Here is a 27,441-nt window from a genome sequence, read left to right as displayed (position 1 = left end):
GCTCTAAATCAACTGCTTCGGTGCGCGAAATGCGAATTCTGCCGTGGCCCCTTGACCGTGACAAAGGGCGACCAGGAATATGGAGTGGCCGTAAAACTAGTGGTGAACTGTGCCATTTGCGGCGACATAAGCACCGGATGGAGCTCGCCAAGAACAGGTGGGAATGCGACCTGCAACCCTTTCGAGGTGAATGTGCTCGCGGCTCGTGCTGTTATGAGCACAGGCAACGGACAGACTGTACTAAACGATATTTTCGCGGCTCTCAACATTTCCTCTCGTGGTATGCATACCAAAACATACCAAGACTACGTAAAAAATAAGATGAACCCCGCCGCCCTGAACGCATCCGCGGGTGTTATGACCAAGTGCGCGGCAGCTGTGAAGTCTATTTATTCTGAACTGAACTTTGGCAATCCCGGAAACATAGCAGTTTCGTTTGACGGGACTTGGCTGACTCGTGGACACCTGTCACACATTTGTGTGGGAACTGTGATAGAAATTTTTTCTGGCTATGTGCTGGACTTTCAAGTTCTCTCCAACTTCTGTCTGGGATGCGAGCTCGGCCCCAAGGATGATGACCCTGAATATAGTGAATGGCGAGTTCGACATAAGTGCCAAAAAAACACTTCGAGCAAGCCTGGCCAAATGGAGGTAGAGGCTGCGAAAATTCTGTTTGGCCGGTCATTGGAGAAACATGGACTCCGATACACAACTATGTTGTGTGACGGCGATAGCCGCGCTTTTAACAGCCTTCAGGAGGAGAAGGTATATGGCTACATAGCAATTTCAAAGGAGGATTGTGTAAATCATATGCACAAACGGATGGGTGCTGCACTCCGAAACCTCCTGCAGAAAAATAAGGGAGAAGGTAGGCCAAGCCTTGGTGGCAAAGGGAAGCTTACAGGTGAGCTTGTGGCAAAACTCACAAATTATTATGGCTGGGCACTCAAGGAACACCAAGGGCATATTGAAGAGATGGAGAATGCTGTCCTTGCCACTTATGACCATGTGACTTCCACCGATGCAAAGCCAAATCATTCACGGTGCCCAAAGGGTGAAGAATCGTGGTGCACATACAACAAGGCTGTGGCAAGGCAGCAGGCTCCACCTAAGCATCGCTACAATCTTCCTGCACATGTTGCAGAAGCCCTCCTGCCAGTGTATACTCGCCTCTCTGACCGAAAGTTGTTAAACCGATGTCAGCGAGGTAAAACTCAAAAACTCAAACGAGAGCCTCCATTCGGTCATCTGGTCCCTTGTGCCTAAAAGCAAACATGCCTCACTTTTCACTGTGGAAACTGCTGCTGCTGAAGCAATCACCAGGTTTAATGCTGGGACAAAACATGCCTCTGAGGCCATCTTGAAGGAGCTACCCTTGAGCCAAGGCAGCACAGCAGCTCAAAGATGTGCTGAAAAAGACCAGCACCGGCTAGTCGCATCTGACAAGAAGCACACCAGAGCAGAAAAGTTCATGCATGCCATAAAGAAGAGGTGCATGAAAGAGAATGATGGTGATTATGAGCCTGGTGGCTTCTAGTGCAAGGTGGACATGAATTTCTAGCTTCAATTGCTAAGAATAAACCTTGATCATGTCCTGGAACTTCTTTTTGCATTTTCTCAAAAGCTGCATTTCTCCTATGACACATGCTGTTGCCCACAGTATCTTTTCATGTAATAGTCCGATTTCAATTATTCTTGTTGCATTTAAAAGCTTATGAGTTTCTACACACAACAAAACTAATAATATATGATATCCTTTATGCAGGAATTTTTTATGTGGCAATACAACAGATAAGAATTTTCAGCTTCATAACCCTCATATTAGATATGGCTATAACTTTTGTAACAATTGAGCTAAAATTACAGTGATGGTCTAATTGTGACCTCTGATTGTTCTAGAACATGCAAATATAAATTTTTCTCTGATATTCTGTGGTAAAATTGTTGAAAAGTTGGGCAAATTGATTTTCAGAAAGTATTAAATATCTCCAAAATGACTTGACATAAGAAAAAATAGATTGCATATATGCTTCTAGCAGGCTAATGTATACCTTGCCTGAACATTTCGTTTGTACAGTGAAAGCTCGATGATACGAATCTCACGGGGTCACGAAAAATATTCGTATTAGCCGAAATTCGTATCATCGAAACACAATTAAAACTACAGTCGAATCTCGATAATTCGAACTCGAAGGGGCCCGGAAATTTGTTCGAATTAAAGGGACGTATTTTTGAAGTATTCGTGCACCATAGCACGATGCATGAATGGTGCGAGTCGTGAAATATCGCGGCGCGCAAGCGCATAGCAAGCGCGGGCCACGAAACTGCCCACGCCGGCTAACCGTCGCTTCCCGATAACGGCAGAAAGCGAAGCTTCAGGGAGCGGGCGGCGCCGGCACACGGGTGCGCGCGGAGACCGTCGAAGTTGAGGGAGGAGGGCGGCATGGAAGTGGATTTGGCCGCGTCAACTCCGCCGCTTCGGTGGCTCCCCTCGCCCTCCCTCTAAACTCCCTCGTAGCACTCTCACCTTCGACTCCGTGCGCACATCTCCGCGCGCGCCCGCCGCCGTGCTGGCGTCAGCTTATTTTAGCCGCTCCCTGAAGTTTCGTTTTCTGCTGTTATCGGGAAGCGAGCGTTTGCAGGCGTGAGCAGTTTCGTTGGCCCGACTGCGCGTCCGCCGCTGCTTCCCTCTGCGCTGCGGCAGTGCAAGGTCAACATGTGACTAGAAAATAGAGAAGGGTTCACTGCCATTTTATCCGCGTGGCTGAGACGTCGGCACTAGTGTGTGCTAGAATATGGTTGTCTAGAACACTCTAGTCGGCACGTACACGCTTGTTCCGGCGCGATGCAGAAACGGCGACCTTGCAATTTGAGAGAGGGTGAAATTTCCGCCGCGGGTTCTTTTTTATTTTTTCCCCTGTTCCTTCGCGCGCGGCATTGAGGGGTCTCTCCTGAGCTTTTGCTCTACGGCGGTGTCGGAGCAATGCCGGTCGGAGGCGCCGCCGCGTGATTTGGCGCGCTGCTAGAAGCATTGTCGGTGCGCGGTATGTTCGAAATAAGCGTGTTCGAATTAACGAGATTCGACTGTAGCTAAATTAAAGAGTGAGAGATGAACTCACTCAGGCAAATGTACGTAAAAAGCATTTACTTCTTGAAGAAAAAGTCTCTAATGTCCTTCTATCTCGGTAGACAATCCTATCTCGGTAGACATAGCTCGCTGCGACTAGGTAAAATGGCGCAAACACAAAGAACGCGGCCCGAAGCACAGCAGCCACTCCGTCCGATGGGCGGCCGCCGAAAAGGAGGAAAAGTACAAAAGCGCCACCGCTTCAAACTCTTCGCGCCCAGTCGCGGAGTCCGCGCTGTCCGGCGCCGCGTCCGCACCAAAAGATAACGGGAGAAAGCGCGTGACTGCGCGCTGTTCTCTTTCGCGGCCGTCAGTGGGGCGGCGTTTATTCGTATCACCCGACGCAGGCCGAAAATCGATTCGTAACAACCGTTCTCTAGCACGTTGCAAAGTAATGGGGCTCGGCCGGGACCACAGAAAAATTCGTATCATCCGGAAATTCGTATTAGCCGTGATCGTATCATCGAGCTTTTACTGTATATGGCAAAAATTAAAAAAAAATTTCGAACACCAGTGTCTCCCCTTAAGATCAACTCTTTTCTACCGAATAAATAGATTGTGTTGAAAGAATGCTGCTACACCAGTCTAAACTGATTCGGTGCTGTTCTTTAGGCCAGGGGTTCTCAAGTACGGTCATCCCAGGGAACCCTGCTAAGCTCCATAAAGTGCCAAGGAACCCCCCCCCCCCTCCCCGAATTAACCGAATGTCGAATTATCGCGGGTATCAAGAACACAATAAACAAATGCTTCACTACGTCAACACGCTTTTATTTACTCAATGAATCGTCAAATCTTGTTTCTATTTAGCACAAGACCAGTGCGGAAGCTGAAATTCTCTTCGTCTCATGACTGATTAGTGCTAGCAGCGGCGAAAGCCTCGCGACATCCTTCGCGGCGCGCGTTTTCATCTGAGACGCGCTTTGCACACCAACGGGCGCACATCTCGATGTTTTTTTCGCCATTCAGCTGCTCGCCAACAAATTGTCCGTCCATCGCGATTTAGCCGGTGCTCTTCATCTTCGACAGCTTTGCACTGAGTCAAAGCGAAACTACTGCTTGCCGCAACCGCTGCGGACGAAACCGCGGCCGCTATCGACGCGATCATGGACGGCGACTTTACGGTTCAGGGCCGCGATTTTGTAGCGATGCCTTATGACTTATTTTAGAATAGTCTTATCATCAACCGCTCACGGCCGGCTGATCCCGTTGATAACGCGAGCGGACCGTCGCTCTGACCACTGACAAAGCGCGATAAGCGCGAAAAGGCATTATTACATTAAAGTCATCACTACAAAATACCGGCCCTGAAGGCAGGTGGCTGACGCACGCACGAAGTCAAAACGAAACTACCGTTTGCTGCAAGAAGTGCGGACGAAAGTGCGGCCGGTCGCTATCGACGCTGCCATGGGAGGCGACTGCGCAGTTGTGAAGGCACGCAGCCGACGCGCGCATCGAGTGAAAACGAAACTACTATTTGCCGCAACCGCTGTGGACGAAACTGCGGTGGTTATCGACGCGATTAGAGATAGCGACTACGCACTTACGGAGGCACGCGGCTAGCCGCCAACGCGGTGTTGCGCGCGGCGATAAACACAAGAATAAAGGCTTTCAAGGCACAATTAGGCACGAAGCGCTTCGGCGTTGCTGTCAGTCACGTGCCGCGTACGATCGCCGCTGAGGACCACGGCGATGCGGACTACGCCGATTGGTTTCGGTTGGACGCAACGCCGTTCTTGCTCTACTGCGGTGCGCATTTGGGGCGCTCCGCGCATTTTTTTTCCCTCCAACGTATACGTCAGTGCGCACACTATCGGCACCGACCCTAACTACAAATAGGAGAAACGCGCATGGTGGTAAGCTACGGCCTTCGAGATTCAAGTGTGAAAGCTTAGGCGCGCTGCCCGTTCTCAGAGTTTGGGTGGCTAAAAGCTGCTTGCGTTTTTATTGCGCAGTTCGCGCGTTGCTGTTACGCACTGTGATGTGCTTTTTGACACTCGGGCATGGGTAATGGAGGTTCTTTCGATCGAGCGCACCTCGTGTTCGCCGTTTTAGACACTTGTCGAGAGTGGGACCAGGGAAAATTTATCAGTAGCTCGCGGAACCCCAAGCAGGGGCCTGCGGAACCCGTAGGTTCCGCGGAACCCACTTTGAGAACCCATGCTTTAGGCTATGGTGAGGTGCATTAATTTCTTCACAGGCACGTTTCACGAGTTTGTTTTCGGTCCTTGCCCACGCAGGTGGAGGTGAATGAGAAAAAGGACCGAGTGAACGATGCGCTGAATGCGACACGGGCTGCTGTGGAGGAAGGCATCGTGCCAGGTGGTGGCACTGCCTTGCTGCGCTGCCTGCCCGCACTGGAGAGCATCAAGACAGACAACGAGGACCAGCGCACGGGTGTAGGCATTGTGCGCAAGTCGCTCAAGCAGCCCTGCATGCAGATCGCCCAGAATGCTGGCGTCGATGCGGCTGTTGTTGTCCAGAAGGTGGTAGAGGGTAAAGACGACTTCGGGTACGACGCCATGCGCAACGAGTACGTCCAGATGATTGAGGCCGGCATCATTGACCCGACCAAGGTGAGCAAGAGTGCCCTTCACTGCCGGTTTTTTTGAGAGCCTGAGATAGGCTTGCATGACTCCTTCACTGCGAGACTGTGTGTTTGTCCCACTTGCACCAAGGAGGGGAAAAGCTCTTGAGAGAAGGACACAACACACACAGGATATTTATTGCTCCTTGTATACTATAATGTAGGCATGTACGAATAGTGTACATATTTTAAGTTCGAAGTGAATAGTGATTTGTAATGAACATTTTCGAATTGAATACAGTAGAATCTTGGTGATACAAATTTTTCTTAGGTACCAGCTGATTCAAATACATTAGCTTATAATGAGCTCCATTTCAAATGCTGAAAACCGCTTCTCGGGCCGCGGCGGATGATGCAAACAATCGAACCACTGTGCGCCAATTGCATTCCAGTTGCCAGAGAGACCTATCTATGTCTCCACCACCACCCTCTATTGCTTTGTGCTATATATTGCGTCTTGTCGGCTGTTTTCAAATACCTTGCAACTTTATCGGGAGCCGGCAATCACATGCGACCCAGTCTTGCTGCATCAGCAATATCGGCGGCATTCGCTTCTGTTGAGATGTGCTCCTAGGCTGAGCCAAGCGAGTATAAGCAACACGCATCCCAAACTGAACTTTTATTCACTCCGAAGTTCATGAAGAAAATTCACGTGGTTCCTCGTGCATGCGCTCTTCTTGGCAGTGCGCACGGAAGCGCTGTTTCGCGGCGCTACACTTCCATGGGTAGCCTTATCCCTGTATTCTCAACCTTTCGTCATCCTTGGCGCTCGATGACAAATACAAAGTTTCCTACCTTAACACCTGTCGGATCGCATGATACTAAGTAGCTTCACTGCTAGAAGATTCCGTTGTGCAAATGATGTCCTTATCACCATCATTCAGCAGCTAGGACACAGTAGCGAAAGAAACTCGTGATAACCAGGCAGCTCTTGTAGCTCGCTGCTGCTAAAATGTACACGAAACAAGTGCACCAGTGATTACATTTTGCATAAAGACACACTGTAAGGCAAAATTCATATATATAAGGTGGGGGGGAGGGGGCCGTGACGTTGAGGCTAAGAATTGTGGGGACAAAAACCTTGCCTTATATTCGAATAAATATGGTAGTTTTCTCTAGATGAACGAGATGGCGCTTTTGGTGGCGCAGCTTCTGTTGCCTCAAACGAGAATGCACGAATGCAAAACCATTATTGCTTCTACACTGCTACTGTGCGATCAGCTTTCTGAAGTGCAACTGGGTGATTGCTATATCACTGTGCTCCATTCATGCTGCAAGATGGGGAAAATAATCGGATGTGACTGCACCGAGGAGCATTACTGAGTCAGAAGCATGACAAGCTGGCTGCTTCAAAGTGTTTGCCAAATAATGAACGAAGAGCAAAAGACAATGATCCTGATTTAATTTAGAAGTGGAAAGTTTGGACAGCTTGGAATTTATTTATAGCCACACTTCTAGTACAAGCACTGTATACGCTGCTCGCACCCTTGGAACAAAGCGTAATATGCTACGAAAGCACTTGCATGTCCTCTGAAGCTGTGACCAAAGTTTTGTCATTCACCGAGTTACCACCTACGATACAGTAAAATCTCGTTACAAGAGACACTGTTATAAATACACTCGGTTATAAGAGACATTTGAAAATAGTTTAGTTGGTCTTCCTATATTCACCATGTTAACAACCTCGCACACAAGAGACATGGTTATAAGAGACACTCGGTTACTAAGGACAACTTTTTAGGTCCCTAGAGTAACTTCTTCAATATTTAGAAGAGACAGAGCTCAGACACGCTCACGCAATGCGGCCGACGTACCAACCGGTATGCGCTACAATTTTCATTCCCTTGGCTTGATGCTGTTCAGTTCCGCAGCCGGATGTCATTCCTCGCATGGTTGCGAGTACCATTTGCACAGAACTTTCTGTCATTATGCTTCTATAATCACTGTCCCGCTCCCACACCGATTTTGCAACAGAGTAAGTTGTAAGTTGAGGCTGACGAACATCTAAGAGCACTTCAAAGGTATTGTGAGCAACAGGAAGGCTTGCAAAGTGAAGTGCTTTACCTCCAGAAGTTGGGAAGGAAGCTAATGCAGTCTGCAGTCACTAAAAAACAGACTACAATGAATGACTTCTTTAAGCCATCCTGAACAATTTCCTGTAGATGTGGTTAAACTCAGTTTGATGCTGAGTCATCTAATCCAACTCTTCTGTCCGCCTCCTCAGTGTGTTTAGAATTTTTTGTTGCTAGAGACCTTGGATACAACAGACATGTTTCCCGGGTCCCTTGAGTGTCTCTTGTAATGACGTTTTACTGTATCTGCCAAAACAGAAGTTTGCTGAGCCACATAGGCATCAAGCAAATGAATTGTAAACATGGAGGCAGCTGAGGCAAGGAACATGTGCATCACATGTTCAAACATGGTGGTGCTCAAGGAGGTTTTAAAAAAACTTGCTGGAGTGGTAGCCACCGCTGCTTAGCAGCTGAGGTGAAACCAGAGCTTGCCTATACTTCACCGCTTAAAGAGGGCCGCGACAACTTAAGTTTGCTCAAAACGCAATTGCTTTTAGTCGGTTATTGTAAATTCTAGGCCCATTGGAGAATAAAAAAAAGATTGTCTTGTTGTCTAAAATATTGCCTTTGATGGCGTACAGACACCATGATGTGCCATAAAATTTTACAAAATATTTGGGATTCTTTCTAAAACTAGTGACAGAAAGACTAACAATATTTGTCTGGCAAATTTAACCATGCTAACATTGTTTCGTGCCTATGGTAAGATGCCGAAGGTCCAGCTTGCTTTTTCGACGCCATCGCCACTACACCAATTTTTCTGAAGCCTCCTTGGTGGTGCCTGCAGGATCGCCGTGAAAAGAGCCTATACCAAGGTGGTGGCGCTGCATCAACAGAAAGCCTCGCATGATTGGTGCGATAGCATCTCCCGAAGCCCAAGACAACACACTGAAACCGAATATTTGTTACGACATAAAGGAAGGTCTTAGGATTGCACGGGGGAAAAAAAAAACTGGAATTTTGAGCAACTCTGCCGTTTTGCTGCGACGTCTGCCCTTAATTTCCCGATTTATTTTAGATTTCTGGGTGATAAAAGTTTCAGACACATTTTGTGGCTGTCCCAAAAGATTCCTATCGAGATTCTACTGTAGATGTTGTGCAAGTAAGTGGCTGCAAACTTGCATGTATAACAACTACTGCATATTCAATTTAACAAGACCACTAGAACTCGTTAACTGAATGTCAGATACGAAGAAGTTGATGAATAACAAAGCATGATGCAACGGCCTTTGTGCAGGTAGGAAGTTTACGAGAACACAATGCAGCAATTAAAAATGTAGACTATTGCAGTGACTAGAGGAAGTGCAAACAAAGGATGGAGCCCTACCAATGCTTTTATTCTGGGTAGACATTCCTGTTACAATGCCCCTTTTCACTCTTAGTATGCTTCACAGCACGAAAGATATGCTCACCCGCATAGCACAACTGTATTGCGGCAAAGTTGAATATACAGAACCCATCATTAGTCAATATACGCGATTTCGTGAAAGTTTGATTCTTTTCTATTTTTGTTATTTTTTAGAGGGCTCCCAAGTGTTTATTATCTGAAGTAATATTAGGGGAAAAAATCTGAAGGAAAAAGATGAGAAAATTGTACTTTTCTGGAGTGCTATTGAGAAAAATCTGGTAGAAAGTCGGGCTTCGCGAGGTGCCATTGCACCGCTGATAGCACAGCTTTCTGTTTGTGCAATGCCACTTAGTGCCATCATAAAGAGGACAGATTGGAGCTTCAGGTAGCCGCAAGGCCTTATTTCTCTATGCAAAACAAAAAGCAAGAGGCAACGCAAAAGAGGAATACTGGTACGTATACATATAATGGTGTTGATTCGAGAGCAGAATGGGTACCAAGGGAAGAAAAGCACAGTTGCAGAGAAATGGGCGGTGTGATGAAAAGAGAAAATTTACAGGCATAGATGGTGTCAGCTGATGCAAGGCAGGTACAATAATTCAAGATTGCTGGGATAGGCCTTTGATCTACATTGGAAACTGATGATAGTGATTCTGAGTAACAAACATTTGTAACAGTGACAACAAAGTCAACTGAGTGTGTGGCGCTATTTAACACATCAGGAACAAATTCTGGATGTGCAGTGCACACAACACAGCAAACATGCAATTGCAGCCTTGACAACTTAGCATCTTGGCTTGGTTCAGCTTGTCCCATGGTTTGGCTGCGGTCAGTGGCTACAGTAGTAATGGATTTAGTAGGACATAGCAGTAGTGTGCTTCACTACTTTTGGTTTCGGGGAGGTGCTATCAACATATCAAACATAGCTCTTGCTGCTAATCTCAGTCGCACTGTAAATTGTCTGAAATTTTGGTGGTCCTGATATAGTCGAAGCTTGGTATAACAAACACTGATATAATGAAGTAAAACCAAAATAATTCTTGCTAATATCAGCTTGTACTTAATATAGTATGGTCATAATAAATAGTGAGTTGACTGTACCGTGTCTATGTGGAGAGTGGCAGTGCTATGAAGCTGTCCAAATTATCGGTCGGTGATTATGCATGGGTCTACCTCTCGTTTGTCTTTGGTTGGTCCTGGACTGCCTTCTGTGCATATCACTGGCATATATTACAGCAACAGATGCTGCTTGCGTGAGCGCCTCTTGCTGCATGAAATGTGCCAGTTATTGCTGTAACTGCTTTGCACATTGATCGCAGCTCCAAATATTTGCTTTTGGTGCTTCTTGACTGGCACAGCATTTACATCGGCAATTGTTCATTAAAGTGTACAGTGAACCACAAAATTTCAATCAACATGGGATCCGAGAAAAAGCTTAATGTCTCCACAGTTTTGCCATTATGTGCAAACATTGTGATGCACTGTTTGAGTGGACACTGTTAAAGGTTGCTCATAAATTCAGTGGATTCCGAGATTCGTGGTCCATAAACTTTCGTGATTGACTGAACAAGGCACTGCTGCTGTCAGTTTGCAGTGTGACTGCTTATGCTGAAGCCAAGGTACCATATTTACACGACTGTAAGTCGACTAGAATGTAGGTCGACCCCCCCCCCCCCCCCCCAAATTGCATGTCTCAAAAAAAGGGGGGTGGGGGGGAGAAAAACCACGCGAGTGCATTCACGCAAGAGAAATTTATTCATGGGGTTGCTAAGACTACTCATCGTCACTAGAGTCGACCTCACTGGCACTGCTGCCGTCATAGCTGCTGCGGTCCCACAGCACGTCATCAAGTGCGAGTCCACACTTTGCGAACGACTGCACCACGACATCGCGCGGTACAGCCGCCCACGCAGAGAGGACCCACCCGCACACAGTAGCCAGGGAGGCCAAAATTCCTTGCGCTGAAGCCCCCACTGCCGCACCACACGTTCACTGACTCCAAACTTGCGTCCCGCTGCGCAGTTGTTAGTTTCCTCGGCATGGAGGATAGCAGCCCGTTTGAACGCTGCTGTGAACGAGCGCCGAAAGTTCTTGGCACTCATGACAGGCGCGATGATTCAGCACAACAGCAGAAGTGACAGATGCGTGCGGCCGTCGAAAACAATCGTATCTAAAAAAAAGCTCTTCCGCCAACTACTAATACCCCCCAAACGACGGCTCATCCGCCAATTACCATACCCCCCAAACGACGGCTCGTCCGCCAATTACCATACCCCCCTAACGGCGGCTCTTCCGCCAACTACCTATACCCCCCAAACGGCGGCTCTTCCATGATCGATGCTCCCACAAGAGCCGTGGTAAATTAATACGCTACGCTTCTACCGTAACCATGGAAACGTAGGTGCAAAGTTGTAACCACGCCGTAGCGCCCCTGAGTTCTCGTTTCTCTTGCCGCTACTAGCGGCACATGGTTCGGTTTCGATTCTAAGTCGACCCCCCCAACATTGGATTGTCAAATTTAAAAAAAATTGATCGGCCTACAATTGTGTAAATACGGTAGTGCACCGATCGACTACTTTGGCGTATGCATTGGACTGTTGCTAGCAAGACATTGGCACGAGCCAGCAGCCATTAGAAGAAATGGTGATGAAATGTCGTGCGCTTTGGACGCTGCTTATTAGTAAAGCACTGGTTGCTCTCTTGTGCAGGTTGTGCGGACAGCGTTGCTGGATGCATCTGGTGTGGCTTCTCTTCTGACCACAGCCGAGGCTGTCGTTGTGGAGCTTCCGAAGGATGACAAGGCTGACCCCATGGGTGGCATGGGAGGTGGCATGGGTGGAATGGGAGGCATGGGTGGCATGGGCATGTAAAGAGAAAGTGACGACCAACACCCTGCCCGGCTGCTAGAGGAAGCGCAGCACCACAATCAGCTCGTGAGATGCCTGCAGTGACAGCGGGATCTGGTCGACACATCCGGTGGAGCATCTCGGTTGAGACTGGTCCGAGTGCAGTAGTCGTGTATCATAGGGACTCGCTGCAGAGTATTAACGAGAGCTGGAGGTTTGGCCTAGGCTTCAGTTAAAGTCTGCCCAAATGATTTTTTTTTTCTAGCCTGAATATATTAAACGTATCGCGTAGTGAATGAGCAGTGATGAGTGCAAGATTCAAGAGCTTGCAAGCAGCTCGGCATTGCATGTACCCTTGAGCTCTGCTGTCGGATGTGTGCAGCATGTCAAGAGACTGATTCTGGTGTTTCACAGTGCCTCCTCGGATGACTGCTGTAACAGTGCATCGACATCGAGAGGACACCCCGTGTAGAGACTGGAAAACTGGGTGGCACATGTTTGGGGCCAGCCTTTTCTTTCCATTGTGCATAGTATATCTGTTTGCATCTTCTTGGCTCCTCTGTGGTGCCAGGAGATGCTATCCATTGTTTCGCTCCGTCATTGTTCATAGAGAAAAATGTAATAAATATGCGTCTCCTTTTTCATGTTCATAGTGCTTGACTGATGATTATGTGTGCACCTGTGTCCATTGTACACAGCATAGATTACACATTCTTTTTTTCGATTACATTATGTACACTCCATGCATGTCAATACCACGACAGCACAATGGCACTAATAGCGACTGCAAACATGCCTCGTGCGGCTATATAATTGCTATCACATTAAAGCATTTATTTCCTTCTGTGAAGAACATCAGCAGCAACCTTAACGAAGTTAATTTGAGGTTTTAAAGTTCACAAATTTCCAGTACACTGCTGCTGGATAGTATCATGACAGTAATCGTCTATGAACAAATCGCAAAAAAAAGTCGGACCATAATAGCGTGGTTATGAGCATGTGCGTGCGCGTTGCAGATCGCATCGAGAGCAATGCATTGGCATGACTCGCGGCGTCCGAGATTAGCGTGTTGCGTCGCTCGGCGTCGTAAAACTTGGACGCCATGGCTGACCGCGCTTAGTGCCCGCAGCCGTCATCAGATAGCGCCCTTAAGTTAAAAACAAGTGCTAAAAGATATTCGACTTATAAAAAATGTCGCAGCACCGCCAGAATGACGCAGCACTGCTAGCGATAGCAAAAAGAAATTGCACGAAGGTTTGTAGGTTTATGGGCATCACGCACGCTCAGGCAAAGATCTCGCTCAATGAACAAGAACAGTCGCAGCGCGAGCCAATGCTTCGCACCGTGCCTCGGAAACTTCAGTTTACTCGACTGCCAGCACTAGAAGCGCTGGAACAAAATGGACATCAAGGCACTAACCATCTCAGTTCGCCCTGTGCTCTCGCCAAAGATTAAGGGCCCATTCACACTTGCGACTAGGCGAGGTCGCGCGACCAGTCAGTCGCAAATGGTCGCTTTTCTCGAAATGCGACCGTTTCGGGCCAGTCGCTCACTGCTCGATTTTTCAGTCGCCGAACAGCTGAACCAATCTGATGCGAAGGAACAGGACGTCTGTATACGCAGACGTTTATTTTACGCGGCGATGACATTTCAAGCAGACGTGAACGGCATATCGTGATACATTTCGGTTTAGCGACTCGTCGGTCGCATTTGTAAGTGTGAACATCGTTCGTCTTGAGTAGTTTTCTGGTCGCCAGTCGCAATTGGTCTCGCGACCTCGCCTAGTCGCAAGTGCGAATGGGCCCTAACTCGCTGGTACGGCCCGTGGCCCTCATGCGGAAAGCCAGGCGCAGCTACAGCAAGGGTAGAGGAGACCAGTGCCTCCTCTATGCTTTAGTGCCCGGCCAGTGCCTCCTCTATAGAGGAGGCACTGAGGAGACGCTTATTTCTGCTGCCCAATAGGGAGCACGGCGCCGCGCCAGGGGTAGTGGGCACTGGGCGATGAGACGAAGGGATGACAAGCAAAAGGAGTCTCGTCCGATCGTGGAGGAGGCCGGTGATGAAAGCGACGGCCGGCAGGGTGCGGGCGCTTAATTATCGAAGCTCTCCACAACCTCTACGAGAGGCTGTGGTATAGTGAACTAGAATGTCTTCTAATGGCGCGACCGCCTCCGCTGGAGAGGGCCTCGAGGGGAAGAAAGATGCGGCGGCGCTGTAGTCGGCCGCACTTGAAAGCGCGTCAGCTTTCAGGCCGTCGCGCTGTTAGGATAACCACTTCGTCCGGCGTTTTCGGTGGGTGAAGTTTACCGCCACGAAGAAATGCACAACTAGCAAGGGACAAATAAATGCTTTTGCTTCTGGTTTTTATTCTTTGCAGCTTCGTTATGCATATGGAAAAATTCAAATAGTGTCGCTTGCGCGTGTTGTAGTTGTGGAATCGTCTGGTATATAGGGACATAGCCGCAATACTTCACATTTCGCAGTGGTATTCGTTGCAGTTTTCCTGGCTTATTATCGACACTGTTTTTATACGAACGTGCAAAGCGTAAAATGAGTATTTGCGAACGCTTACCGCGATTTTCGAGAGCGGCTGCGCTGGATAGCCGAGTGCAATATGCAGAGCGTCCGAACAATCATGCACCAAGATTTTAAAATATGCAGCTGCCACTTAGCTTGACAGAACCAATGTAATGTTGTTTGCCGTCACCCGGAGATACCCAGATTATTTTTTGCATTCCGCCTAATTACATAATTAGTATTAATTAATCAACTTCTCAAATATTACAATGAGATCAAAAGTGTCAATGGGAAAATTGAAGATCAACATGACGAACTCTCGAGACAGGTTTCTGTTGCTCAATACGTGCTACATAAAAGTGTGTTTTCGAGCGTGACAGAAGCCCGCGAACACGCGCGAAATTGCCGAGCGACTGGCCGCTCGAGGCACTTCGCGTGTATTTGCTGGTAGAGTTATGAACAATTAATAAACAACAAAGTTGTGATATAGCACACCAATGCACTTTTATTTACACAATATGCTCGGTTTTCAGTAGACCACTGTCCAACGGTTTGGTATAATTACTCTCATAAGCGACTAAGCTTCACGTGTTGGTACGACTTTCTCCGCGCTGCATCACGAGACTTGTTTAATAATAATAGTATATGGGGTTAAAAGTGCCAAAACGACCATCTGATTATGAGACACGCCGTATAGTGGGGGACTCCGGATTAATTTGGACCACTTGGGGTTCTTTAACGTGCACCTAAATCCAAGTACACGGGTGTTTTCTGCATTTCTCCCCCATCAAAATACGGCCGCCGTGGCCGGGATTCGACCCCGCGACCTCGTGCTCACAGCCCAACACTGTAACCACTGAAGAACCACGGTGGGTGAGACTTGTTTACCCTTTGATATAAAAGTGGAGCAAGCGTTAGGAGGAAGCGTTGGGGTCCCGCTCGGAATTGTAACTTCAGCTTCATTGATCATGTGGACATAATGCCTCAAGATAAAATGCGTCTTGAGGTGCAGTTCACAAACAGCTCAATCAGGGTCCAGCGGCTTGTCAAGCCTGTGGAGATTTCGCTGCCAAACAAGCCCTTGCTTCAACAAAGCTGATTCTTGGGCTAGTTGGTACGGTTTCCTGATACTGGCAAAGCCTTTAGCGCAATTTTAAAAAAAGACAGGGACGTGACAGAGACACAGGAAAGCGCTATCCTGTGTCTCTGTCACGTCTCTGTCTTTTTTGAATTGCGCTAAAGGCTTTGCCAATATGAGGAAGCCTTTGGTGTTCATCTTTCGGAGCGTAAAAAAGCGATAACTTGCGCTCCTGGGCTGTTCTTGCATAGCCGGTTGCGCAGCCTTGCGCGTAACAGTGCTTTAACCGCCTCTTGGGCGGCATCATAAAGACTTACGCAGAAAAAGGCGCGAAAGAAGCGACGTACCGCGACGACGACATCGAAAAACAACGTGCAGACGCAGAAGCGGCGCAAACTAGCTTAAGTGCGGGCCATGACAGCGCCGCCGCTACTTTCTTCCCAAGGGTACGCGGCGCGCAATAGGGATGCGCCTCCGCTCGACCCACTATAAAACATTCTAGTACACTGTAGCTGTGGAGAGCTCGGAGGTGGGGAGGCGACGGGAACAGGAGGTCGCTGGGTGTCGTTACAGGTAGGGCCCTGTTGCCTGTACCCCTTGACAATTTGAAAGTGGCGACACTCTCCTCCCCGCGCCGCTTTCCTCCCCGATTCTCCTCGCGCGCCCGCTGCGCCATGGCACATTTTTTCTCTTAGTTCCCGCGGACGGGCTGCGGCATTCGATGGAGGCGCGTGGCTTTTGGGCCAGTTACGCTTCCCAGTGATGTAGAAAATTTGGAAGAATGGGGATTACAGCATCGAGAATGCTGAAGGTAACGTTTATGAGGAGGTTGGTTTCTTCTTAAAGCCCTATGAATGGGGCATACTGGTGTAAAAGGAGCTTTGAGGCGAGTTCTGTACTCCAGACATTGTTTCTTCTACATGATAAGATGGTTGCGCAATTTCAGTGCGAGCAAGCGTGCGCTATCATGTGAACACCCCCTGTCATTGGTTGTATCCGTGAGGAAACCAAATAATAATCGGCACCTACTCATGCGTGCGTGCCAGCCGAATTCCAAGCAAATTCAAGAACTGAAAAAAAAATGTGGTTGATCCCTCTTATATAGGAATCGGTATAGAACACGAAAGTGAAACGTGTCTTCACAGAAGTAGTGTAATGTTTATTGCACATTGATATATAATGTCTATTGGTGTTTTGTGGCTAAAGCGCCCTTAGGCGTTGATGCACCCACGCTGACGCCTGGTGGCACGTCTCCTGCATCACGACTACCACTTCGATGACCATGAGCAACCGTCGTGCATATGGAAGCTGCACTACGCTGCACACGCTAGCACAACGCGAAAGACGAAGCACGTAACTGACACACTAATACAACGCGCAAGACAAAGCACGTAACTGAATCGTCACCGAGTCAAATCAGCGCGTACAGCGCGTCGTAATTGCAGCCTCCGCGATCAACTTCAGAAACATTTTCAGAGCTAATTGCGAAGGCCACGCTCCGCTGTGCTGAGTACGGTGAACGCCACCTAGGTGGCGTTGGTAGTGCTTCTTGATGCCTACCAACGCCGCCACAGTTGGCGGCGTTGGGAATCTCAACGTGTGAACTAGAGTGTACTAGAATATGGTCGAGTGGGACGAGCGGCTGGGGCGGCGCATGCTTTGCAGTGAGGCGCCCGACGTGGAAAAATACTGTGGCGGCGCTGCGATCGAACTGGATTGGGCCGCATCAAGGTCGCGCCGTTGGAAACTGCTGGCGATACTGCTCGGCAGGGTCAATCGCACTACTTCGCGCGCTGGTATTTGCGTTCAGACCTCTCAAATGGTGTTCATAATCGAATATGACATGTATATATGTCTTAAGCACAAATGCCTTTCTTTCTCTTCATTTTATTTTTAATGCCGCTCGGTGATTGCCCGTGCATTGCGGCCGCAGTGTCATCTTTCATTCTACTATGTTATTGTACGGTTCCCATTGGAGAACAAATATTTTTCTCGTTCTTCAAGCAGCATGTATCTCTCGTGTGTATTGTTCCGCATATAGTTTTCGATCAGTAGGTCTTGCGGAACGCAAACGGAGAAACATATGTAACCTTCCTGCTTGCCGCTTCAAACAAGTAAAGCATATCTGCCCCATCCGGCACCTTGTACTCAGATTTCTTTCTTTTTTGGGGGTTTTTTACGTGCCAAAACCAGTTCTGATTATAAGGCACGCCGTAGTGCAGGTATCCGGAGTAATTTTGACCACCTGGGGTTCATTAACGTCCACTACAACGCAAGCACACGGGCTTCTTGCATTTCGCCTCCATCGAAATGCGGCCGCCGCGGCCGGGATTCGATTCCGCGAACTCGTCCTCAGCAGCGCAACGCCTTAGCTAACTGAGCCCCCGCGGCGGGTACTCAGATTTACGGGAAGCATTGTTATTGAAAAAAACAAAACAAACTGCAGCGCAACATTCTATTCGTAACAGAATGCGGAGTAATGGGTACGGGGTCATTTATCGCGGTCGGTGTCATTCTGGTGTCATTCTGGAAATTCATTTCAAGTGCATGCGTTTTGCAACCTCACCGGCTACAATTCGTAAATTGCAATATGTGTCGTAAAGTAATTAACTAAGAAGTTCATTAATCAATTTTGGTAATAAGTTGAATAGGTGTTTCGATTCTCGTGCTACTAATGTCCGCCTCTTCGAATAACCCAGCTCATCAATGAGAATTGTGCTAACTGCCACAGGAGATTTTTAAAAATCCCCTAAACCTTAATTTTGAACACCCGGTATCGTGGATATACGGCGTTGCGCTGCTAAACTGGAGCTCGCGGGTTCATTCCGTCGCTGAATTCGATGGGAACAAATGGAAAACACTCGTGTACTTCTATTTAGGTGCACGTTAAAAAGCCCCAGGTGAGGAAATCCAAACCGGGTGCCTCATACTCATATCGTGGTTTTGCCACGTAAAACCCACAAATTTGTTTGAACTAAACAAAACAAAAAAAAAAAAAAGACAGGTGGCTGCGTTCCTCGTCTTTTTGCTAGGAGTGTAAACAAAATAAATTATTCTCGAGTCTGATTTCCGAGAAAAACATTTACGCTTATCCTATATTTCATACATAAATGTAATGCCATTCCCAAATGTCTGTCCGCTCAACTAAGCAGCTTGTATATTATAAACGGCTGCTTTCAGTTATTCGACGCACTATCATAACGACAATAATGAAGCAATTAGAGAAACGGCATACCTCACATACACGTACAGATATGTGTAGATCTGCTGCGTTCGTTCAAGAAGATAAGTGTGGTACCACATGGGGCACCCAGTTTTAATGGGTTGCAAAGATGGTGAGACTGTCAAAAAAAAGTTTTCCTTGCCTGAATCAAGTTAGCAGATTTACAGGCTGCCCCAAAACGGGGCATTTATATTGAATGACAGCTTATTACACTTATTAGCAGGGCTTATTAGCAGCTTATTAGCCGGACTTATTAACACCCCTGCGTTAATTTTCTCAGGAACTGCGCCTCCGCGCAACAGCCACAACTCTCCGGCAGCACAATCATTCGGATTAACAGTCCGCACTTGCATCGGTCTCTCACCTTTGAGACTGCAATAGTGCGGTTATGCGTTACATTCGTACGGAAACGACTGTTCGGCGTCGTACAGCATATCAATAACATTTTCATATATATATATATAGCAGCTTATTAGCAGCTTATTAGCAGCTTATTAGCCGGACTTATTAACACCCCTGCGTTAATTTTCTCAGGAACTGCGCCTCCGCGCAACAGCCACAACTCTCCGGCAGCACAATCATTCGGATTAACAGTCCGCACTTGCATCGGTCTCTCACCTTTGAGACTGCAATAGTGCGGTTATGCGTTACATTCGTACGGAAACGACTGTTCGGCGTCGTACAGCATATCAATAACACTTTCATATATATATATATATATATAGTTTTAATTGCCTGCTATGAATATTATTTCTGCGAATGAGAGTTTTATGTGCAGTATTCACTAATACGTGTGTTTCGTATGCAAACGTGCACGGTCGGGAGTTCTCACTGCACCATTTGTACCATTCTCAATGTACCCTTTGATTTAATTACGTAGAAATACATCGGTCATTCTTCGCGCCACGCAGCTAATAAACCTGGTTTATTTCACTTTAATATTGTTTTCTTCGATCATTGTTCCTGATCAATATCCACCGACAAGAAGCGCGCGTAAAATGACACGCTATCAATAATAAAATTTTCGTACGTAGCTTCATGTTGCAGAGATGCCAGTTGCTTTTAGAATACAGTGTTAAAAACAATGGTTCACTTGTCTGAAACTACCTTTGGTACCCGCCGTCAAGAGTCATGAGCGCACCAAAGCAACTAAAACATAAAAACAAATGTACTACACAGACGTTCTGCGAGAAAAACTGGGCGCCGCCAGCGTCCGCGTAGCGAACGCGCGCTCGCTAGCAGACGACGCGCTTGACAACGACAGCAAAACTGAAGACGACGCGTTGTATAATCCATGCCTCAAATATATATGTTTGGCAAGATGGTGTAAACATAAATTTGCAGTTGAAATAAAGCACTATTTTAAGAGCGTACTATGCGCAATCGGCCTCGGCGCCCGCAGCGAAAGTGCGTTGAATATGCCGCGGAGCGCGTCTCCGCCCCAATCCAGTTCGCTCGCAGCGCCCTCGCAAAATTTTTCCACACGCGGCGCCTCAGCGGGAGAGCGCCGTTCGGCCCACTCGACCATTATCTAGTACACTCTAGTGTGAACTCTCTCGAGTGAAGCCGAACAGGACGGTCGTGGCCGAGTGGAGCTCAGCGCAGCAGCAGGAGCAGTGAATAAGTTCAATTTTTGTTTATTCTTATTTGGTTGATAGAAGTGTTAGGGTACCCGAGCTATCTATATATATTGTTTTTCATGCTTTTTTAGTTTCTTGGCTAGTTTGGTAGGACGTTAGTAGGTAGCGAATAGTTCAATTTGTTTAATTTTTTTTTTTTTTTTGGAAGCGGGTTGTGGCGCACGTGTTGCATGGTGAAAGCTGTGTAAAGCGGCAGTTTTAAACCGCGTTAGGGAAGCTAGCGGAGGTAGCCGGATAGCGAGTTTGCCGTACGGCTTACCGTGGGGCCTTGATCAGGTATTTTATTGGGATTTGTCGTTAGGTGGACGGGTGGACAATGGCGCGGCAGGCTAGGAAGGACAGGGGTGATGACGAGCTGGTGCAGTGCGAGGAGTGCAAACGTTGGTGTTATTTGGACGAGACGCACTTCGCCAGTTTAGCCGACGCTGAGGAGGCTAGCTTCGCGTGCAGGTCGTGTGAAGGATTTAAGGGAGCTGTGCGGCGGATGGAAGGGAAATGGGCAGCCAGTGTGGAAGAGCTCAAAGGGGAGCTGAAGGTGGAGCGAGAGCGGCGAATTGAGCTCGAAACTCGGATCGGCGAGTTGCTTAACAGGGAGGGGGCCGAGGCCGTCCTGGTAAAGCGAATAGCTGGCGAGCTACAAGAAGAACGGGAAAAGCGGGCCGTGCTGGAAGAGCGGGTGGAGGCGCTAATGGTACAGGCGGCGCGTAATCCCGGGTCAGCTCAGGCGGGCGGCGGGGACAGCGCGGGGACTCAGGCAGAGGCATGCCATGAGAGCAGGGAGGGACGCCTAGGGGCCGTTGAACAGCAGGCGAGAGCCGGCGGCAACACGGCGGTTCCACAACTCTACAGCGAGGTAGTGCGGCAGGCTTCGGGTGGGAAGGGACGAACGGCAGGGAGCACATCGTCACGTGTCAGTGGCGCAGGGCGGGTGGAGAACCAGCTAGCGCGAACTGGAGGACGACAATCGCAGGCGGGAGGCAAACGTCTAGAGCGAAGGGTCCTAGTGGTGGGGGACTCCAACGTAGCTAGGGTTAAGGAGGGCGTCCTTACAACAGTGAAGGCAGACGGGCGGGTGAGGGTGGAGGCCCAGTCAGGGAAGTGCATGGTTGACGCAATGGCAGAAGCTCAGAAGGTGGTATCGGACAACCTCGAGCATGAACATCTGGTCGTTATCCATGCTGGTCTCAACGATGTGCTGAAGGGAAGGAGCCAGAACCTAAACGGACAGTTAGAGGTTGGGTTGCGTAAACTCAGAGAAACCTCTGCGAAAGTGCATGTGACCATATGCACAATCCCACATGTCCGGGGCCAGGCTAGCGCGATGGAATGGAGGGTGCGTGAGGCTAACCGGGTCATTAGGGGTCTGAGCAGACCACTTGGGTACGGTGTAATGGAGGTAAACCGGGAAGTGTACGAGTCTGGCTCCCAGCCTTTTGCACAGGATGGCATTCACTACAGTGGTGCCACGGGCGGGAGCGTAGGTAGTAGGATAGGGCGCCAAGCTACGGCTTTTTTGGGGGGACCCAGAGCCCTAAGACCACCAGTGTAGACGAAGACGGACCCAGAGAGGCTCCAAGATTCAAGAAACGTAGAATCGGTAGAAGAAATAGACGTAAGCACCAGGGGCAAGGTCATTCTGACATAGGTTACATTAACATGCAAGGTGGCAGGAATAGGCTGAAGTGGGAGGAGATAGACGAGCAACTAAGGCAAGAAAAGCTGATGGTATACGGGTTTGTGGAGACACATCTTAGGGACATGGAGCAACCTCCCTGTAATCCTGACTGGGAATATTGCAATAGAACAGAGGGCAGCAGAAAAGGGGGTGGAATTGGTGCATTTATTCATAAAAGTATGAACTGGCAAAGGGTCAAACAGGAATGCAAGGAGCATTTATGGCTAAAAGGGAAAGTTGCAGGAGAGCAGACACTCCTTGGCTTTGTATACCTGTGGACAGGAGCAAATGCCAAAGAGGAAAACAAAAAAATGCTGGAATGCATATCAAGTGACATTAATGAGCTAGGAGAAGGGTGCGAGATTATTATACTAGGAGATATGAACGCACACATAGAAGACATGGACGGGTACACAGACTCAACAGGCAACATGATGCTGGATATGTGTGAAATGCATGACTTAGTTGTATGCAACAGTACTGAGAAGTGTGAAGGGCACATAACATGGGAGGTAGGGAGCCTGCAGTCGACGATAGATTATGCACTAATGTCACATAGGATGCACGATAGGCTAAATGTAATGAGCATAGATGAATATGGCTCCAGAAGTCTAGGTAGTGATCACAAACGTATTAAGGTGAGTTTTAGAAGGGAAATGAAAGTAGGTAGGAGGCAAGATGAACAACCAGGTGGGATATTTTACTCGGAAAAGCAACTTGAAATAGCAACCCAGCAAATTGAGGAAGTAATTTCAGAGGATACAAAAACAGAATGGACATATGCAAATTTAACAGGACTATTTGAGCTAGAGCTTACTAAGGTACGAGTCAGGACAAAAGGGAACAGAAGACGTAAACCCAAGAGCTGGTGGGATGAGGAGGTTAAGAAGGCCATAGAGAAACGCCAGGAAGCATCCAGGGAACACAGATATTCAAAGCAGAGGGGTGAACCAGAAGCTGATGTAGGCAGAAAATGGAACAACTTCTTAAGCTGTAGAAGGGAAGCATTCAATTTGATCAATGAGAAGATCAGAAGAAAGGGGAGCCAATGGTTGTCAGAAGTAAACAAAAAGGATAGAAAAGCAGCGAAGAAATTTTGGAAACATCTCAACTCCTTGAGTAATAAGACTAGCCTAGAGCAGAGGTTTATAGTTACAGCTCAAGGTGTTCGACTAGAGGGAGATGAGGCAATGGAACATATAAGAACAATGATGACAGAAAAATTTAAAGAACGAAACATAGCATGTGCTCAATCAGGTGAGGATGGACTAGTCAGTGCAGTGGCTCCACTGGCACAAAGCGAGTGGGAAAGGGCAGAGAAGAGGGTTCCTAGTAGCACGTCGACAGGTCCTGATGGCATCCCAATTATGTTGATAAAGACATTGGGCCCAAAATCTAAGAAAGCATTAAGAGAGGCAGTGAGCAAAATGATAATGGACGGTAAAGCCCCTGACGGGTGGAGACTGAGCAGGATGAGCATGATATATAAGGGAAAGGGGGACAAAGCCGACATAAACAACTACCGTCCCATAACAGTGACGTCAGTGGTTTACAGGGTGGTGATGCAGATTATAACGGACAGACTGCAGGCATGGGTGGAGAGCGAGGAGGTGCTGGGGGAACTACAAAATGGGTTCCGAGAACAAAGAAGGTTAGAAGATAATCTGTTCTCATTGACACAGTGTATTGAAATAGCAGAAAAGGAACACAGGCCCCTATGGCTTGCCTTTCTGGATATCAAGGGAGCCTATGACAGTGTAATCCAAAAGGATTTGTGGGACATACTGGGCACTCTAGAGGTGGAAGATGGAGTAAGAAATCTTTTAAAAGATATCTATAAAAGTAACAGGGTGCTTATAAAATGGGAAAACAAGGTATCTGGGCCTATAGAGATACAGCAGGGGCTTAGGCAGGGGTGCCCTCTGTCACCTCTGTTGTTCATGCTGTATTTACAAGGATTAGAGAAAAAATTAGAGAGGAGCGGACTTGGCTTCAACCTTTCCTATTCCAAGCAGGGAGAATGGATTAAACAGTCATTACCAGGACTGATGTATGCAGATGACATTGTACTTATGGCTGACAGCAAGGAAGACTTGCAGAGATTAATGGACATCTGTGGTAAAGAGGAAGATAGCTTAGGTTTGAAGTTTAGTAAAGAAAAATCGGCAGTCATGACTTTTAATGATAATCAGGGCAGCGAGCATAGGATACAGGAGGTTACGCTGGAGGTGGTGGATAAGTACAAATATCTTGGAGTGTGGATAAACAATGGGGCTGAGTACCTAACGGAACATGAAAAATATGTGACGGCTAAAGGTAGCAGAAATGCAGCTGTGATGAAAAATAGGGCACTGTGGAATTACAATAGGTACGAAGTGGTGAGAGGGATTTGGAAAGGGGTGATGGTCCCTAGTTTGACTTTCGGCAATGCGGTCCTGTGCATGAGATCAGAGGTTCGAGCAAGGTTGGAAGTTAAGCAGCGAGGGGTAGGTAGACTGGCTCTGGGAGCACACGGAAATACACCAAATCAGGGGGTACAGGGTGACATGGGATGGACGTCATTCGAGGGCAGGGAAGCCAGCAGCAAGATAGAATTTGAGGAGCGATTGAGAGAGATGGCAGAAAAGCGGTGGGCAAGGAGAGTTTTCAGTTATTTGTACATGAGGAATGTTGATACAAATTGGAGGAAGCTGACCAGAAAACTGTCAATCAAATATTTGGACTGCAGGAGGGGTGCAAATCAGGAAACAGCGGTTAAGAAAAAGGTTAAGGAAACAGAGAGGGGTCTGTGGAAAACAGGGATGCAGACGAAATCAGCACTGGGCACATACCGAACTTTCAAGCAAGAAATTGCCAAAGAAAATATCTACGATAATTCTAGGGGAAGCTCTTTGTTGTTTGAAGCCAGGACGGGAGTATTGCGGACTAAGATGTACCGAGTCAAGTACCAAGGTATAGACACGTTGTGCTGTGCGTGTGGAGAAGAAGAGGAAACGGCTGAACACCTCATACTTTTCTGTAAGGGGCTTAACCCTACAGTGCAAGGCAACGGGGCTGATTTTTTCAAAGCATTGGGGTTTAGGGACAGTGAAGGCAAAATAGACTTTAAGCGGGTAGAAATAACCAAACAGAGGTTATCTGATTGGTGGATAAAATTAAGGCAGGGGTGAAATTTCACCCACCACAAAGTACAAATTATCTTAATAGTCATGGCTAGGTGGCGTATGTCACCGCCCGATTTAAAGGGTTCAGCCTCATCCATCCATCCATCCATCCATCGATGCCAGCGTCCCTTCGAATGCTGGCATCGAGGCGTCTTAGTGCTGAGACCACCGAAGCGTTCACTGTTGGTGCGCGTTATTGTCATAATGCAGTACTTCTCTTTTCTGCTCGTAGGCGGCGGCACCGCCCCGAGCAAGAGCGCGGGTACACGGAGGAGTGTTAGATATATAAGGCGCGTCTGTGTAGCTCTCTGCAAATGCGTTTGTGGCGCAATGGGTTAAACGCTCGGCGATCTATCGTCGCGCACCGAGAGGTCGTGGGTTCGATTTCCAAATTTTGCATGTTTGTGGAACTTTTTCTTCTGGTTACTTTCTTTGTATTGTGTTCGTGTACATTGTAAGAACGTCATTCCGTATTTCCGTATGACGTATTTCCGTGACGGAAATACGTCAGTGAAGTTTTGGTGGACCCCGGCATAAAACACTTTCGTGTTAAAAAAAAAAAACGATGAAGACTAGCTAGCGCTCATCACCCGCAATACGACGAGTATACCTGCCAATAATTTTCAGGGCCTGCGTTCATTGTATATGAGTGATTGAAGGACACATCGAAGTAAGCTGGAAATAAAGTTCCTCTGAGTGGCGCACCGACGAAAGGGGGGGGGGGGGGGGGGCTCGGCGGTTCTAATCCCCCTCCCCTGAGGCCGAGTTCGGTGCTCTATCTACGCTATTACTGACATTCCTGAGTTCTCCCACTTCATTAGTCCTAAGTGACCTCCTCAGACGCTGACACCACTCACTGCTGCCACGACCGTTCAGGTACGAGCTTCAACGGATGACTACGTGCACTGCTCTGCAGACCGACTTCTTGGCCCTATCAAGCTCTTGCAAGACTGAGTAAAACGCTGAAGAAATAAGCATCGTCATCATCCTTGGTGCCATTAGGCATTTTATTTGCTATTGGATTCCTCTGGCTATATTGTAAAGTATGTTGTAAATAAAGAATGAAAAAAAAAAGCAAGGAAATTGCATATTATGCAAAGTGCTTGCCCACCCCCCTCCCCACAAATCCTGAGTGCGCTACTTGCTCCTCTGCAAGCCACTACTTCGATTTTCAGTAAAACAGGCAATGGATCCTAACACTCACGAAAAGTGCCATCGAGAGGCTGTATATCTTCGCACATATAATTGTTCACAGCGGAAAGCAGAATCTACAGTGCTGCCTTACCGACTGCATAACGACGTGCGAGGTGATGGAGTCCCAGCAGAATATTCAGCACACTGAGGACAACCCCATTTTTATGCAACATACAAATTGCGGCTGCTAAAGCGCTGAACAGGCCAGAAAAAAAAAAATTAAATCACCGCCCAAGCACTACGTACAGACAGTTAACCAGCGAAGCTGAAGCGTGCGGCCGGGTGTTTATCACTGGGTTAATCCCGACAGCACATTAAAGTATTTCTCAAATATTGGTTACGTCTTTGTGTTTCCTGAAGAGGTTAAACACACGTTCGGTTGCGACGGAAAAAACGACTTCACTGAAGGTATGCCCGCTGCAGTAGTTTTCTTCCGCTATCAATTCACCTTGAGCCGCCGTCGGCAGCAGTTGGTGTCGCCCCAGTGCTGTCGTTTATACTGGTCGGATCAAGTTTCATAACATTGATAATCACACCGGGCAGCGTGGAGATGATCAAGAGGCACATTGCTTACGCAATCTTAGAAAACTGCCAGATGAGTTTCTGCGTCATATTTTTCTTTGTTTCCAGCTTCGCTTCCAGCCTAAATAGGTGTTCGTTATCACAGATCACACTGGTTTTATATGTGTCAAAGCATCGAACATTGACATCACATCTTCATCACAGTCAATCGGCTTATACACATCATGTACGTTCACAACCATTTCCGCAAAACATTCATGTACAGGTCGGCCTTTAAGATCATAGTGTTTCTATGCCAGCAGACTACGCCAGACTGCATGGAGCGCGAGTAAAGAGATAACGTCCATCTGTTGATCACGTTCAAGCGGTAAAAACGAATGCCATGTGAATTGAGGGGTTGTCTGTCTTTATTGTTCAGTCAGTCAAATAACTTTATTTAAAGGCCCTGCGA

General features: G+C 47.7%; 1 protein-coding gene across 1 annotated transcript in view; it reads left to right on the top strand.

Moving 5' to 3' along the window:
- Positions 1–12,629, top strand: part of LOC119441393 (heat shock protein 60A-like) — a 36,907-nt gene extending 24,278 nt beyond the window's left edge. The window contains 2 exon segments of the mRNA XM_037706017.2: positions 5,365–5,700; positions 11,840–12,629. Coding sequence (XP_037561945.1) covers positions 5,365–5,700; positions 11,840–12,001 — 498 coding nt within the window. The 3' untranslated portion in view covers positions 12,002–12,629.
- Positions 12,630–27,441: the final 14,812 nt, after the last annotated feature.

The sequence above is a fragment of the Dermacentor silvarum genome, chromosome 2, assembly GCF_013339745.2.
Source record: "Dermacentor silvarum isolate Dsil-2018 chromosome 2, BIME_Dsil_1.4, whole genome shotgun sequence".
Taxonomy (NCBI): domain Eukaryota; kingdom Metazoa; phylum Arthropoda; class Arachnida; order Ixodida; family Ixodidae; genus Dermacentor; species Dermacentor silvarum.
Note: the sequence above shows the minus strand (reverse complement) of the source record. Positions and strands in the feature narration are given on the sequence as shown.